Source organism: Aquila chrysaetos, chromosome 4 (genome assembly GCF_900496995.4).
Source record: "Aquila chrysaetos chrysaetos chromosome 4, bAquChr1.4, whole genome shotgun sequence".
NCBI lineage: Eukaryota > Metazoa > Chordata > Aves > Accipitriformes > Accipitridae > Aquila > Aquila chrysaetos.
In genome coordinates this window covers 9,831,330-9,848,055 of record NC_044007.1, presented here as the reverse complement: position 1 = coordinate 9,848,055, position 16,726 = coordinate 9,831,330, and the positions used below count along the sequence as shown (strand labels likewise).

Sequence of the window (16,726 nt, the reverse complement as noted above, 5' to 3'; positions counted from 1 at the left end):
ATTTAGAGATTCACTGTGAACATTTTCCCCTATATTTGGGCTTCTCAGCCCCAAGCCCCCTTCCCCTCTACCCCCAAGGGCACTGCCTATATATTTTTGTTCAAAAGCTGAACTGTCTCTTAAAATAGTTATATATCTTCTGTATAGAAGCTCAATGGCTGGAGGCTCACCCCTCATTCAATATCTCCTGCCTCCCTGGGAAATGCCCTCCCTGTAGGCTGTATTTGCTTTTGAGGAGTTGGAGGGGCAGCAGATAAGGAGGGAGAGAAATTCTCTGGGGAAGCTGTACCACTCTGAAAAAGAGACTCAAGATTCATTGGGTCAGAGAGAGGGGAACCAGACTGTACAGTCTGCTGGTTGGGACATGTGCTTGAGGGAATGATTTAATAACATTATATAAAACACTAAAATGTTCAGCAAGGACACCACCAGAGTTGAATTCCTTAATCAGTTGGTTACAGAGTCAGGATTATTCTTTCTTTCTTTTTTTGGCCCGCTGGATCTTAACCTTTTATCTTCCCAGAAGAACAGCTGTGCTAGGAATGGGGGAAGGTTTGCTTTGAGACTCTCTGGTGAGGTAAGAGAGGTGGATTTCAATCCCCTCTGGGGAAAAAGGATTTAAACCCTGGTCTGCTACATCCCAGGAACATCTTCATCACTGCATTTGTTACACAGAGGAAGAGCACAATCCCTTTTTCAGCAGGCTTTGACATCAGGTAGGCACTGTGTGTGTAGTACAACCGCAAAATGTGTTCCCACTAGAACAGTGTTTGGATTCTGGCTAGGCTGCATGGTAACTTTGAGTCATTGAGGCACTTCACGGGATGCTCAGGAACAGAAGTGCAGTTAAGTGCAAGAAGACTGCACTTAAAGAAATGTGATGTTAACAAGGTGCCCGCAGGGATGGGGTGCTAGGCAGGAGCTGATTAAGGGTTTTCAGGTTTGGAGTTTCCATCAGCCTAAGCATCACTTTAAAAGCTTAATTCCATTCTGTTTACTAGATTTCACCTTTTACATGAAACACTTTAGTGTTTCTTGTGCTTAGCCAGATATTCTGGAAATAAGGAAAATGGAGGAAGGAGTCCTTCCTCTCGCCACCTTCTCTGCCCTCTGGAAAGAGAAGAATCCATTAAACAGTTCTAGTTTTGCCCTCTTCTCTTTCTTGTCCAAATCACATCATTTGCAGGGTTGAGAAGTGCAGTAAGAGGATGGAAGGGAGATGTTTATCCCCTTCAGTCTTCTGTACAGGCTAATAAGGATCATTCCGGCATGATCTGCTGTTAACTGTCAGCTGTAAGTGCGCTGCTCTGGTATGTGATTATTTTGCATTAGATGCAGCTATTTTAGAGCGTATGCCTCTTTCTAGGCCATAAGAAACAGCAAGCAAGCAATAAATAAAGCCTTAAAAACAACCCAGAAGTGTCCTGACAGCAGAAAAAATGTCACATCAAATCTAGCAAAGTAACTTTCACTGAGAACAAGTGCACTAACTGTTGTAAGCTGAAACTCACTGATAAAAGCAGGTTTCATTCATGTTTCTGCCTAAGTTCCTCCATTTTGGAGGAACTCTCTGAAGGCAATTAATCATCAAATTGTAAATATAACTAATGCATTTGCCCTACTTAGCACAACAATGATGCAGCTGCTTCAGAGAAAAGTGTATCCAATTCTAATCTAATTATGTTGTGACCCACTGATACTGGTCAGGTGATATTACAGGATATAAAAGGAAACCAGATCATAATCCAGTCTAAAATCACACGATCAGGTTATAAGTCACCCACAAAGGACTAGGGCAGAAAAACAAATAGTAAATAACACTATGAAAGCAACCATAACGATAAAGGTGGGGTGAAGTGTTTTGATTCTGATTCTCAGATGGCAGCCAACTTTGAAATATCCTTATACCTTACAGATTTAACAGATACTTCACAAGCATTTGGCAGAAATTTTGAAGAGATGAGTGTGTGTTGTACATACTCATATACTGATATCTATGATCAGATTTTGGAAAACATGTAGCTGAAATATGCTTGTAAAAGCTGCCAGTTGCCATTGTATAATTACACAGATTTATCTCCATAGGACTCCTTGTGACTTCACGTATTCTGCCTTTTCCTCTATTAATAACCCTGAGTGAGGGTTTGGGAAAAAAAAGAAAGCAAGCAAAAATCGCTGTATTAATTCAAAGAACTGCCTAGACTTGGAAAGACAGATGCTAACAGAGGGAAAAGAATGAGCTTCCCCAGTCTTGCTATTACCCACTTCAAAGTTATTTCAAAAAGTATTTTTAAAGGTTTTTTTTAATAGGTGTAATTTAGGACTTGATCCTTCAAGGTATCCCTTATGCAGGTGACTTACTCACAAAAGTAGGCTTACTGACTCTGGTAGAATTTACTCACGTGAGTGAAGAGTGGAGAGGATTAAACTCCAGAGTATGTTTGTAACTTACGTAATTCCAAGCCTGTCAAAATTCATATCTAAATTATCATCTGCCTATGTTACATAACAAAAAGGAGCTCGGAGTTTTTTATTCTTCCCCATATGCCTGAAACACATATATGCTCTTAGAAATTTTGGACTGTATACTACATTAACACCAAGGAAAAAGTAAGAAAGAATGCAATACAAGTTAAACTTTAATTCTGGGGAATGTCAGAGGCAAAACCCACCCCCAGCACAGTATCTGACCAGGCACACAAATCAATGCACTTGTTTACCAGTAAGATCTTGCATTTGTTTCCTGACAGAATCTTTAGTCAAGTCAGTACCAGTGTTGCCTTTACCTAAATCATGGTATCAGGCCCTGTTTTCATGCCTTTCCCCTGGTTGAGAAGCAGCACATTGCTCAGCATTTCAGCCTGGGGTCAGCTGGGTTTAAGGGTGGTCATATTTCCCCAGAAGCACTGAGCACTTGGCAGGATTGAAACTAGTGAGTCTATGTTTGTTTTGTTGTGTTTGGATTTAAAAAAAAAAAAAACTAATTTCAAGGTAGGCTTTATCCTTCACCTTTACCTAGCATGCTGGTTCAAATTAATTTTGAGATGCAAGGGAAGAAAATTCAGATGACCTCCTAAGTGTTACTGCAAGAAAAAATGGTGAACAGTGGAGATTATTTGTATTCATGATAATGAATACTTTGTTAACTTCAACAAATAGCTGAATCAGGCAGTAGTACTGCATGCTTGTGTTCAGCATTACTAACGATTTGAACTGCTTGTGAACATATTTATCAATGAAAGCTAAGATTAATTAAGAGATTAAGGGAGAACAGATTACAGCACTTGATTTTCCTCTTGTATAAACTGTTGCAACTTTATGAGTTTAGATAGCCTTATAACTGATTTATACCTGTGTGACTGAGAAGAGGATCAGAACCACTGTGCCCGTGGATGCTATCAGGTACAGTAATAAACTGACTCCGGGGTAGACAATTCTTTCTGTTCAGAATTGAATTCAGTGTTTTCTCTGCATTAAAACCTGGTCCCCAAAATCATTGGAAAACCCATTATCTGTACCGTGATCAGAGTTTTACCCTCTGCTTTTTATTTCATTGTATACTCTAATTCCTGGTTTTGGTCCAGTGTAAACTGCTGTCTGCATCCTGAGGCACAGCAAGATGGTCACAGGTATTGCCACATAATCAAATAGTTCATTTAGTCTTGTAAGGCTTCTCTGAAGGGAAGATGCAGTATTTTACCTGGGAAAATAATCCCTGTGATAAAAGAGAGTGCTTTGCCTGCAAGATCAAGAAACCTGTGTTGTCCGAAAGATTTCCTATATAGCCTTGATGACACAGCCATTTAAATTCTCTGTGTTCACCTGCCAAGTAATAGCTACATACCCTTCATCAGCCGTAAAAGCCCTCGTTCTCTAACACTTGAAAGCGCTCTGCAGTTCTCTGGGAAAAAAAAAAAAAAAAAAAAAAAAAAAAAAAAAAAAGAGGAAGACGTGGTGCAACAACCCTAGGAAGCAAGAAAGCGGGGCCGCGCCTCTCCCCGGGCGCCAGGTCCGGCTCCCCCGAAGCCCCCGGGCCGCGCGGTGAGGAGGTCAGCGCCTGAGGCGGGGAGGCGCGGAAAGCGCGCAGCGCCGTGCGCGGGGGCTCAGCCGGGGCGGAGGCGGGGGGGAGGCGGCGGGCAGGCGGCGGGCGGGCTCCCGCCGGGGGCCGCTGGAGGGAGCCCCCGGGCCGCGCAGCGCCGCGCAGCGCCGCGCAGCGCCGCGGCGGTTTCAGCACCGCGCCGGCGGACAGCGCCCGGGCGGCCGCGCATCTCTCCGCCGCGGCGGGGGCGGGGAGGCAGCGCGGCCGCCGCCGCCGTGGGCTGGCTGCGGCTGAGCGGGGCGAAGGGGGGAGCGGGTCCCCGGCCCCCTCCCGGCTGCCCCTTGCACCGGGGTGGGGGGCAAACCCCGCGGCGGGGAAGGATCCGGCGTCTCCCGTAGGGGTTTGGAGGCAAAGGGCCGAAGCGGCGCATAATTAGGCGGCGTTAAGCGGGAGCTGGGAAGGCGGGAGCCGGTGTGAATCAACACCGACGTGTGGCAAGCTGTGCGGATCCTGTTAAGGAGATTTATATATGTAGTTCATGAAGGCAATCATCTGGCTGGTAATCTCTCATTGTGCACCGCTCAAAGGCAGTTCATTCACACAACTGGCAAGGTACTGCGCTGCAAAATGAAGATATTAGTATCTCTCCTGAGAATTGTCTTTGTAAGGGATGTCTGGGGGAAACGTGTGTGTGTGTGTGCGCGCGCGCGCGGACTGGCTAAACAGCTGTGATACCTGTGCGTAATGAGATAGCAGCGCATTACTCATAGCTCCAGGATAGGACATGGAAGTAAATTAAGAAATCGGCACAACTCACACAGCTTTTGACCCAGCACTAATAGCACCAGCAGCGCATGGGAGTGGGACGTGGCACGCGGCTGCAGTTCATTCATCAGCACGTTACCAAGAGCTGAGGGACAACTCTGCGCAGTCTAATTGTCTCGCACCCATAGGGCTCAGCCAGGCGCACACACACTGGGGCAGCTTTTCCTAAAACAGGGTGAGCCTGGCCACTGGGAAGTGAGGTCAGGCAGCCCACAGCTAACAAGTACGTGGAGGAAGGGGATGGAGAGGGGTGGGTAGGTGTTTCAGGAGGGCCAGGTTCTGAAGGAGGTAGATGTGTCCCAAGAACCATCATCATCAAAACTTCCAGGTGCAAGATCAGCCACTTCCCAGCTGCACATCCCAGCGTTCACATAAACAACATGCCACCAACAACACATTCCTCTGCACCTTCCCTCCTTTGGGGATTATCTGCCAGTACCTCCACCCCCTTCTCCCTGACTCCCTGGAGCTAGCCAAATGGAGATGATAATCTGCTGTGAAATATTGGTAGCACAGAGCTGTGACAGTCTGGGAAGGGAGGGGGAAAGGGAGCAGCAAGAATTTCCAGGATGGAGTTGCCCTAGAAAGGCAGTGTTTTCTTGCCTTGCAGGGATGTCAGGAGTTTGATCCACTTTTTTTTTGTGGAAGAAGCCAGGTGAGTGTAAAGTGAGATTAGTCCTGGTTTTAACTCCTCAGACATATACCTTGCCCCGTGTCTCTCAGTGGCTTGCACTGCACCACCGCTCCCCCATGTAACCAGTGCTCTGTCCTAGACATCACTTGTAAGGATGCAGCACAACAATGTTTGCCCAAGACCACCAGCAGAAAAGGCTTCTTGGTGCCCTCCAAAGGCAGCCTAGGATCTCACACCAAACCTCCAAGGGGAGTTTTCCCTGATTTCACTGGGGCATCGCTTTGCTCTCCTTGCAAAAGAGCGTCATGCTTTGCTCCTGTTTTCCCATAGCCCAGATCAAGCTGCGCTGCACATATGAAAGTACCAGTCCTCCCAGCAAATCCAGAGTTAAAAGGCATAGAATCACAGAATCATAGGATCATTTAGGTTGGAAAAGACCTTGAAGATCATCATAAAACGTAAGCAAGTAAAATGAGAGATGAACAGTGGGATAGTTTGGCTGAGACAGAGTCATCTCATGCCATGGACCACTGCTGGAAGTAAGGGAGGGGAATGGTAAATGACCCATCCTCCCCACTTGCCCCAGGAGCTCCCTTCCTCAAAGCTATTTCAAGGGATAACAGTGAAGTAAACATACAAGGAGAGGGGGACAGAGTGGTCAGGAAGTGTCCCCATCCCCAGCTTGAGGTGAAACCTTGGGATAGGCAATGGGGGACTGAGGAGGGGGAAAGGAGAAGGTTGCATTTTGCCTACGGTCTCCCCTCCAGGTAGTGAACCTCTGAGCACCTGACTAAAAGGGAGAGGACCTCTTGGGACACCCCACACCTTCTCTCACCCAGAGTGATGGAGAAAGAGGAAGGTTCCCACCCTTTCGTCACCACGGTACCTGGTTGAGGGAAGTCACGGCCAACCTGGGGATAACCAGCTGCATGACGAGCTGCAGGACAGAGGTGACCAGCCCAGCCAGGATGGCCCAGGTGAGTGGCAGCGGGAGCATGCTGTAGGTTGCAAAAAGCGTGAAGAGCACATAGCCAATGCCGTCCCCAAGGAGGCCACAGCCCAGGCCGGCCGCCAGGATCTGTGTGGCCATGGCCACCCAAGTGACCACACCGCTGTACTGCAGGTAGGTGTACGAGGTCGTGTCCTTCCTGACCACCACTAAGGCACAGATCACCACCTCGATGCCGGTGAAGAAGCCCAAGAGGATGCCCTTAATGGGGTCCATGGGAGCAGAGGCCAGGGTCAAGTGGAGGAACAGCAGGGTCAGCTTGGTCAGCACGTCCAGGATGTTCATGACCACCTCGGATTTGCGCCGCTGGCCCAAGAAGTAGCGCTGGTAAAGGCGCTCCAAGTCCCGAGACTTGAAGGAGTTGCGGAGAGTGGGGAAGATCACCCCGCGATAGGTATAGCCCCAGTTGAGGAAGAAGTCGGAGTTGCTGGGGGCACAGTCCAGGGGCAGAAAGCCCAGGTCCCCGCTGCTGCTCGTGCGCTCCGGGAAGACTTTGGTGCCTCCGTTGTTGTGGCGCTCACCGCCCAAACTCCGGCCGGCCGACTGTCGCCGGAGGTGGTGGTGGTGGTGGTGGTGCGGAGGGTGGGGGTGGTGGTTGGGGCAGCAGGTCTCCTCGGAGCTGAAGCCCTTGCCCCCACCGCTGCTGCTGCCGCCGCTGCTGCTGCTGTGCTCCTGGATGAAGCGCTGCTCGGTGATGTGGCGCACGGCCGTCTGCCACAGCAGGCGCTGGGGTCTGCCGCTGCCGGGGGGGGGTCCTGTTGATGGTGTAAAGTTCATCGCTGTCGCTCAGGCACCGCACCTCCGAGAGCTCCATGGCGGTGACTGGCGGGGGGCAGAGGACCGGCGGGGGGCGGGGGGGGGGGGACGGGAGGACGGGGGGGACGGGGACGGGGACGGACCGTCTTTGGGGAGGGGAGCAGGATGAGGGATGGAGCCGCGGGAGCGGAGGGAGGGGATGGAGAAGGGCGGGGTGGCGGCGGCGGGGGGGGATCACATTTATAGGCAGGTCCCTGGGTCCGGCGGTTTGGCTGGCGGCGGGGCTGTTTTGCCGCCGGGGGGTCGGCGGGGCGGCTTCGCCGGCTCAGCGCAGGCGGCCCTCGCCCCGCGCCCGCTCCCGCGGAGCCCCGCGGAGCCGCATCCCGCGGAGCCCGGCTGCGGCGCAGCCCCGGCGCCCCGGCGGGCTGGGTGCGCGCCCTCCTCGGGGCGGTGAGCAGGGAGGGAGCCGAGCCGCGGGTCCAGAGAGGAGGAGGAGGGAGGAGCGGAGCATCTACGGGCGCAGCCCCGCTGCCCGGCGGGCGATCCTTGGCCCCATCCGGAGGCTGGAGGCGCGGAGGGCTGGGGGGAGCCGCCTTGCAGAGAGCCGTTCACAGCGGGCAGCTCTTCTCTCCGGGGATCCCGGGGCTCGGCTCCGCGGTCTGGTTCCCGGGAGCTGCTGTAATCCCCGCGGCTGCGGTCAGCGGGAGCCCTGCGAGCTCGGGCGGGAGGGGAGAGGCGGCCGGGTAGCGGGCATCCTCGGTCACGGCGCCGGAGTCGCCGGCCGGGGGCTGCCCGCCCGCATCCCCCCGGCGGCGGGGCATGCCCCGCCGGGCGCTCTGCCCTGGCTCACGGGGCGCCTCTGCCCGGGGGGGGGCTCGGGGCTGCCATCCATCGCAGACGCTCGGCTTGCTTGGTGACGAGAAAAAAGGAGGGAAAGAAAGAAAGGCGGAAAGAAAAAAAAATAAAAACAAAAACAAACCCAAACACCAAAACCCAAGGCTAAAAAAAGCGAAAGCGCGGGGAACGAAAATCCCGCCCTAAACTCAGAGCTCTGGGAAGACCGCTGGGAGCATCCCAACTTCTCCGCGGGTCAGGGCAGGGAGGGCTCCGGCTCTGGGGCTTCCCCTGGCAGCGGGGAGGAGGAGAAGGAGGAAGGGCCGAGGGGCAGGAGCGCAGGGAGCGCGGCGGCTGCGGGGAGCCGGCGGCGGGTGCTGCCCCGGGAGCCCCGGGGATCGGCACGGCCGAGCCGCCGCCGCCGCCGCCGCCGCCGCCGGAGTGGTGCTGCGGGCGGGCGGCCCGGGAGGAGGCAGAGCCCGGCGCGGTCAGCTGATGCCCACGACGTCGGCGGGGCTGCCCGCCCCCCCCCCCCCCCCCCCCCCCGCCCGGTTAAAGCAGCCGCGGCAGCGGCGCCGGGAGGGGACCCGGGGCAGGTTCCCTGGTCCCTGGAGGCTCCTCCGGGTGTCTCTTCGGTTTCTCCAAGCTGCATTTCTATAGACGCCCCGGCTGTCCCGCAGTGCCTAGCAGATTCCTCCATCCCTTCCGCTAAGTGAGAGCTGATGCTGAAGTGGGGCATCCCTCTGCCCGGGCACAAGGGAGGGCCGGCCCGGGCCTTGCTTGGGAGTTAAGGCTCTTGCCCAGGGTGGGAAAGCCTTGGGAACCACTCCACCTCTGCCTCTGTGAGCTCAGACCCTCCGGGAAAGGTGCTGTCGCTGCCAGGACCGTGGCTCTGACCACCCTGTGCTAAGTGAGTGCATGTTTGATGGCTCCTATCCTGTTGGCATTTACATTAAGGCCACTGGATAAATAACAGAAGCTGTCCCGTACACAGAGACTGGAGTTAGAGCTGCTCCTCACTCCCTCGTGTTGGCAGATGAAATTGTCCCTGCTCCTCTGCTTGTGGGCTGTCTGCGGCAGCAAACCTGGATGCTTTGTGCAAGGTGGCACAGCCTGGAGAAGAGGGGTAGGAGGTATCCGTCTTTACCTCTCCCATCCCTCCTCTGCCCAGAATAAACTTTGTTAAAGTGGCTGAACCCCGTCCTGGGGGAAAGGCAGTTTTGGAGATGAAACCCTGCCGCTAGAAGCAGCTGAAACAGAAATAGTCTACACATAAGACTACTGCAAATAAAGGGAGACGTGTTTTCTTTGTTTTTCAAAAGACAAGAGTGATGCCTGCTGAATTCTGTGAGATAAATGTGCAGTTGCCTTCTGTCAACAGTGAGGATGTGTGTGGACAGAGGCCCTGCCTGGAAGGGAGCTGTGCTACCCCGCTCGGAGCTCTGGCTTCTGTTGGGATTCCAGATGCTTGAACACGGCATGTGATGCTTGACTTTGAGTGGGCCTGAGCCTCCATGAACACCCCTCTGACTGTCATTATTTAATTCACCTTTTATTATTATTGTAAGGAAGGCATGGAGATTTAGGAAGGATTTCACTGATTGTTTCTGTATTTGCACTACAATGGATGTGGGGACTCCAGCCAAGTCTGCGTCCCTTGTGTAAGGCAGGTTTTGTACAGATATAAGCAGAGGAAATTCTTGTTCTTGAGAGCCCAGATAAGGAATGAGTGGTGCTTTTGTGAACAGGGATGGGTCTTTCCTGTGGTTCAGCATGACCCTGCTAACCTGGAAAGGGTTAATACTAGTTTCACAATAATAATAGAGATACACATCCTTACTCCTAGATAAATCCCATGGAAGTCACAGCACTTCTTGAAGATGAAAATGTTACTGTAAGTGGGGAAGTCTTATATAAAGACTTACATATTTCTTTTATAAAAGAAATTATAATTATTAGTGATATTATCCCAGAGCACAGAAAGAAAGCATCTTGCTCATTCAGACTGCTCAACACAAATCATGCTAAATCAAAGGAAAAGGAGACAAATATGTAATGCAGCTCAAGGAGACACCCATTCAAAAGAGATAAGATGAAGCCAAGACAGGGAGCTCTCAGTTCACTAATGTTGCTGTAATCACTAAATCACAGTGCTGGAAGGGTCCTCGGGCCCCACAGCAGAGTGAGCTCTACCCTCACCATTGTCCCTGGGATGGAGGCTCTGTACCTCCCCAGGCAGTCTATTTCTATGCTTCTCCATCCTTATCATTTTCATATCTAACCTGAATTTTCCTTGTAGCATTCACTAAGCGCATCACTTCTTGTCCATCCACCATGGGCAGGGAGAACAGATTATCCTGGCAGTAGTCTATACCTATTTAATGAATGTGTCTTCCACCCGTTCCCTCTTCCCCTTCTCATTTCTTAAGCTAAACAACCTGATTTCTGTCATTTTTTTTTTCCCCACAGGTCACATTTTCTAGGTCTCTGATTATTCTTTTTCATTTGTTCTGGATTCTGTACACTTGTTTCATGATTTTATTTTCTTTTTTCCCCTCTGTGAGATGCCCACAAATCAACTCGGTTCTACAGTGGAAAGATGTCTTATGTCTATGAACTATGTCTTATGATCTGCACTCCTATTTATACATCCTGTGAGATGTCTGCCTTCCTCCCATCACAGGTTTATCCACAACTGATGACCTACTGAAACTTTTTTGCTGTCCTCAAGGCCTAGGCAGGTGTTACTGGCTCCATATGTGCATAACATCCTACATGAAGTATTTTGCACTTCCCTTCACTAAAATGTATTGTAGTTTTTCCATCCTCTATGCCCAATTTGCTTAGAACATGTTGAATACTAAACCTGCCCTCCTCCATGCCAGCAGTCCTCCCCAGCTCCGTGCCATCTGTGTGTTTGGTGAGCCTACTCTCCCTTCAGTGCTGATGGCAAAGTAGTGCAGTGCATTTAGGTAACAGTCAGTGTGCCAATTTCTTGCATATATTTCTGAATCTCAGCCTCAGAAGTACTGGACACCTTTTTGCAGGGCTACCAAGAGGGGACAAGATCTTTCTGAGCATAGGGACCCACTTGCGCTCTGCAGAGTACGGAGGAAGGCTGACCATCCTGGGGAGCCAGAGAGGGATGAGACTGCCAAAGCCCTGGTTGCCACTGAAGGATGGACGAGCCGGGGGTCCGACAAGGTAATTTCACACATACCTCCTGAGTCCTGTAAGTCCTGATAGGGCTCAGTTGGCCCCAGATTAGTAGGGTGCATTATTCAATCTTCGTTACTATTGAATTTTTTTTTTGTTTTTTTTTTAATACAGCTAAATGACTTGGCAGTGCCACAAAATCACTAAAAGCCACTTAAAAATAACACTGTCACTAGAAGGCTTTTGAAGGATGAAATCAGGCAGAATTCATTCCTATTCTGTCACCTGAAAGCTTATGTCACACTCCTCTCCTCCTTCCCCCTCTCTACCCACAGCAGTAACATTTATGTACAGTTTAATGTTATGATATTTAATCATGCAAATAATGATCTCATTCACTTTAGTGGGACTATTTATGTCCTCAGGATTGCAAGCCTGGCACTGTGCTCTACAAAGCACTCCGGGGTTCTCCAATAAAGGTAGCCTCAATATCTAACGTATTATGAAGGAGCACTTGTGTTACTTTATATCTTCTTTATTTAAATACAGATTTCACAGAATAATTAAAAAAAGGAAAAGTGAACAATCAACATATAACCTATTTATCTTTTCATGCCCACGTGAAACGTGAAACTTCAGTAATGATGGAAATGACAGAATATGAGCAAATTAACTTTGATTTCCTCCTTACCTGTTGGGTTTTTTTCCTGTAACTCTCCCTCTTTTTTTTTTTTTCTTTTCTCCTTGGCAACAATTTAGACATTCTAATAATAATGGGGGGAAAAAAAAAAAAAAGAGCTTCTGGTATTGATGGAGTCTCTTTTTTTTTAAAATCTATCATTTTTCTCAAATGAATGCGTATCTCAATATGATGTCTGTATGAAAGAAAGCAAAGGGCATATGGGAATGGATTAAAAATTGTAACACTTGCTGGTAAAAGCACTCAGACTGATTAATGAAAGCCACAGTAAAAGAAAAGCAAGGCTTCATGGACTGAAAGATCAGAGAGAAAGAGGACGAGGACACATAGTTTAACAGATGATGGAAACAATCAACATTTGCTGGGGATTGCAGATGATTTCTCTTAGTGCAGCGAAAATATCAATGAAATATTTTAAAGTTTGCAGGCAAAGAAGCTAAATTATTGCATACCTCAATGATACCATATGGTAGAGAAAAAAAAAAAGAAAAAGGAAAGAAAAAAAGGAAGGAAAAAAAGAAAGAAAAAAATTTAGGTCAGTTATAAAGTGGTAGCAAGAAATGTCAATTTTAATGTTTATATTTTAAAAGAAGATAGGTACTTTTTTTTTGCTTTTAGTTTTTCCTTTTTTTTTCTACGCATGCTATTGCTTCTCCATGTTGTGAAGCAACAGTTTCCTCCTATGCCAATGAATTTCTTCTTCTCTTCTCTCTCCCTCCCTTCACAGATACACATACTCACATGCAAGGGTCAGAAGAAGGTCTGCGCATGTGGATTTTATGAAGGGAGATAAGGGGCTGGAGACGAATAATTCACCTTTTAACCAATGGGTGAAGCTGTGTTCCCCCCCAACCCCCACCTTCTAGGTCTACTCCTTCCTCATCCACCCAGCTATTACTCCAGTTTTTAAAATGGATTGGCAGCTGTGACCATCGCAAGTCTTACTTATGACTTTTTGGGCACTGGTGCTGACCAGGAATATATTAGCCAGGCTGTTTTGTATTGAAAAATATTGGTCTGTCTATTCAAGCAGTTGTTGCAGTTCCCCTGAAAAGTAACTTTCAGAAAGGCATTAACATGATGGAAATTTTCAACTCTTAGGAAAAAAAAAATTTTTGAAACAGTGAATTTAAGTTTCTAATTTTCAAATGATTCTTTCAATTTTTTATTGTGGATGATAGGTATTTTTCAAAATCAGAGATGAAATGTGATGGAGTCCTTAAAGCAAACAAGATTGATTAGAAAAGAAGACCATTCTTCTTCGCTGGGAAAGGAGGGCCTTTATCCCAGTTTAAAATTAAGTGCAGTTTCAATAATTTGAAAAAACTTCCCACAGCAAAACTGCTGTCCTTCTCATTGCTCTGGGCCACCCAGAAGTTTCCCTCCACCGTTTCACCCTTTTCCAACCAGGTTTCAGAGAGTAGCTGTTTCTTCGCTCATCGCTCCCCTCTACACACACCATCACTCTCCTGTAATGCTGTTCAGAGCCGAGAATCCCTGGAGCACCTGCATTGCTGAATGAATACTACTTTTTACAAAGCAGTAGACAGTTCTTGATGCTTTATGGGATTCCTTTGAAGAAGAGATTTTTTTTTTTCTTTTAATACAAAAGACCTTTGACTTGCATGTTAATTGCAGCAGAAGTTAAAAGGAAATGAACTATTAAATTCACTTCTCAATGCACTACAAGTGAAATCTTTATAATCTACAGCACACAAACCATTCACAAACATTTTATTCTTGATTTGCAATCTGAAGCAGCAAGGGGTAGGAGTGATAGCCTGACGGGTGAAGCTACAATCGAAATTAATACTAGAAAGGACACCTGAATTTGAGACATTCAAAAGAAACTAAAAACATAAAAAGCACATCTAAGGCTATTCTGTGTAACTTTTTCACTTGCAATAGTAATTCTTAGCTCTATGTAAAGGTTTTCACCAGCAGATCTCAGAGTGTTTTTCTTGTTACAGGATGGAGATGTTTCCTGTGGATGTATACAATAAATCTAATTAGGCTGCAAATAGGGAGCTGTTATATTGTATGAGATTTTAAATCCATCCAGATCAGTATCCTGCAGCTATGGCAGTATAAGACACATCCTAAGAGGAAATCCCCCTGTCAGCCACATCAAAGGGGGGAAAGTCTGGTAGGGTTGTGCGCTTATGTGCATGTATTAAACCTTGGAACAGCAACAAAACCTAGAAATATTCATGTTTCCAAGAGAAAGGAAATTCTGTTTTGTTTCTTCTCCTTCTTCTTCTGTCTGGGGAAAAATAATTCTATTCAATTTTTAAATAAAATATGAAGCCAGCTTTTCAGCTCCTGGGAACTCCTTTCTTTGCATCCCTGTTTCTTTCATGAACCAGGGAACCTGGAAGCCCTGGGACTGTGGCTTGGGCTGCCAGGGATGTTGGGGTTGCGAGGATGGTAAAAGCCACAGAAATACTGGGAGTCTGGGCCGAAAAAGGCTTGCACAATGTCATCTTAGATGCAGAGCCCCTGAGCTGAGTTCTCAAGCAGCTCTTTACAGAATGCCAGGCAGGTTTTTGACAGAACCTGGCTTATGTTTCTGAAACATTGCTTCATCAGATACTTTGCATATGCGAATGTGTAGGACTCTGTGTTTTGTTGGCCTGCAGATAAGCATAAGGTTTAATTCAGCTGGGTTCCTAGGCAGTACTTTTCCCCAGCAACAAAACTCTTGCCCCCCACTCCCTTATCTTCTTTATGAAGTTTTCTTGCATTAGAAAATAAAGAGTATGAAAATAAACCTTTAAGTGACTTCCCATATCACAGAGAGAGCACTGATGCCTGGTGTGCTGATATTAACAGTGATTTATTTCAAACTGAGCTCCCATCATAACTGAAGCATGTTAATCTGCTCATTGCCAGTCAAGCTGGGGATGGTAGGTGTTCTTAGACAAAATGTTTAGAAGGAATCGTTGACTCATGGCAATCTTTAGTCATTCTCTGAAATGATACTATTAATGTGTATGGGATCAGCGGAGTACTTGTTTCTCTATTCTATTATCTTGTTTTTACATTCCGTAACATCTTCCTTGGCATAGGGGGAGGATAACAGATTCATGTTTGAGCAATCTATTTGATATTGCCTTTCTCTAAATCACCAAAACCTGTCATTTTCTAGTGTTGCAGGATTTGCTGTAGCAGATTAAATCTGGTCTCCTTTTGATAGCAATGGCAGGTTGTTGGTGCTCCAGACAAAGATTTAAAACTGGTCTGTAGGTGGTCTACCCTACACATGAGATAAATTTGATTTTCTCTTACATGGCTAGAAAAGGCAATGCCAGCCTTAAAGGCTGCATCTACTCTGTTTTCAACATTGTGAGGTTACTAAGAGCCAAGGAGAGTATCATCTCACTGCCAGGTAACACAGGGATCTACAGAACATCCAAAAGCCTTTTTCAGGAAACAAGCATGGAGAATGCCTATGACACCTATAGGACTCTAAAGCCAGGTTAAACAACTTCATATGAGAATCAAACCACAGGTACTGTTATTGTGATTAATATTATTTATAATGGCAACATCAATAATTTACACAAAGGATGGTTATGACTGCTCTCAGCTCTATGGGGAAGCAAACAAAATTATTTATTCTGGAATCATAATGGGAGACAAAATATCTTAAAGTCTAGTGCTTTGTAAGGAGGAAGCTCCACATTATACTACACTCTGCTGTAATTTTTTTGGCATCTCTCTAATCAAGACATTTCCAGTGGATGTTTTCAGCATGCAGCAGCTCAGACATTTTGTTTTAGCAGTAAAAGAACGCTATGGTACTACTGCCTGTTGATCCCAAGTGTTACTCCAATACGGTTCACATCATAATATATGAGAGATGCCTCTGAAATGAAAGCCCAGTGTGGTTTTGATTGCTCTAAGGTTTTGCATATATTTTTTCCTTTGAATTACAGTCTCAACTTGTGACTACAACCCCATTGCATAATTCTTTCTATAAATATATAACAACAAAGCATTTCTGGTTCCAATGGATTTGCAGCCCAAGATGGGACACAGCACTTAGACATAGTGAAGAACCGTATGGAATTACAGATAACAAGAGAAGTATGTGCGGGAGCAGTTGTGACCACTGCGGTAAGCAGTGGCCTTTACATAGCAGCTGACCTCTTTTGACATTTCTGCAGGAACTATGGCAGGGAAGTATTTAAATATTTAGGAGGGCAAGATGATAGCTTTCCTCATTTTTACAGAAGCTGACAGTTTTAGCAAAAGGCTGGCAAAGTGGTGAAGCTTTAGTGCCACAAATTCAGGATAGAAAATCGAAGTCTTTCTCCAAATTTGAACTGAGAGTTGGCCAAAACCACTCCAGCAATAAATGTACTCCTGATCGTTCAGCTTGTATATCTTTGCCAGCTAAAATCAGGAACTCTTAACAAACATCCTGGTGGATGATTTTGTCTGTGACAATAGATCACTGAGTTTTTTTAACTTCAGGAGCATTGCATTATTTACACTTTAAAATATCTACCAGGGGTAAAAGCCTGGATGATGGAATAAGTGCTGTTCTTACTAAGTACCAGGGCAAGAAGGAGCGCCAGTCGTTGAAGGGCACAACGAGTTTTAAAAATAATTTTGGCTAATTCAAGATATGGTCTAGAAAAATAAAGAACAGAAGATGCAATTCATTAGGGGCAAGTGGAAGGTACAGTATATAGGCAGAAATAATTGGTTACACTAGCACATGATGGGGAACAGCTGCTTAAATAGCAGTTCTGCAAGAAATGATCT

General features: G+C 47.2%; 1 protein-coding gene across 1 annotated transcript in view; it reads right to left on the bottom strand.

The window, feature by feature from the left end:
• Positions 1-8,568, bottom strand: part of ADCY8 (adenylate cyclase 8) — a 141,431-nt gene extending 132,863 nt beyond the window's left edge. The window contains 2 exon segments of the mRNA XM_030012099.2: positions 6,385-7,252; positions 7,254-8,568. Coding sequence (XP_029867959.1) covers positions 6,385-7,252; positions 7,254-7,321 — 936 coding nt within the window. The 5' untranslated portion in view covers positions 7,322-8,568.
• Between the last annotated feature and the right edge of the window lie 8,158 nt (positions 8,569-16,726).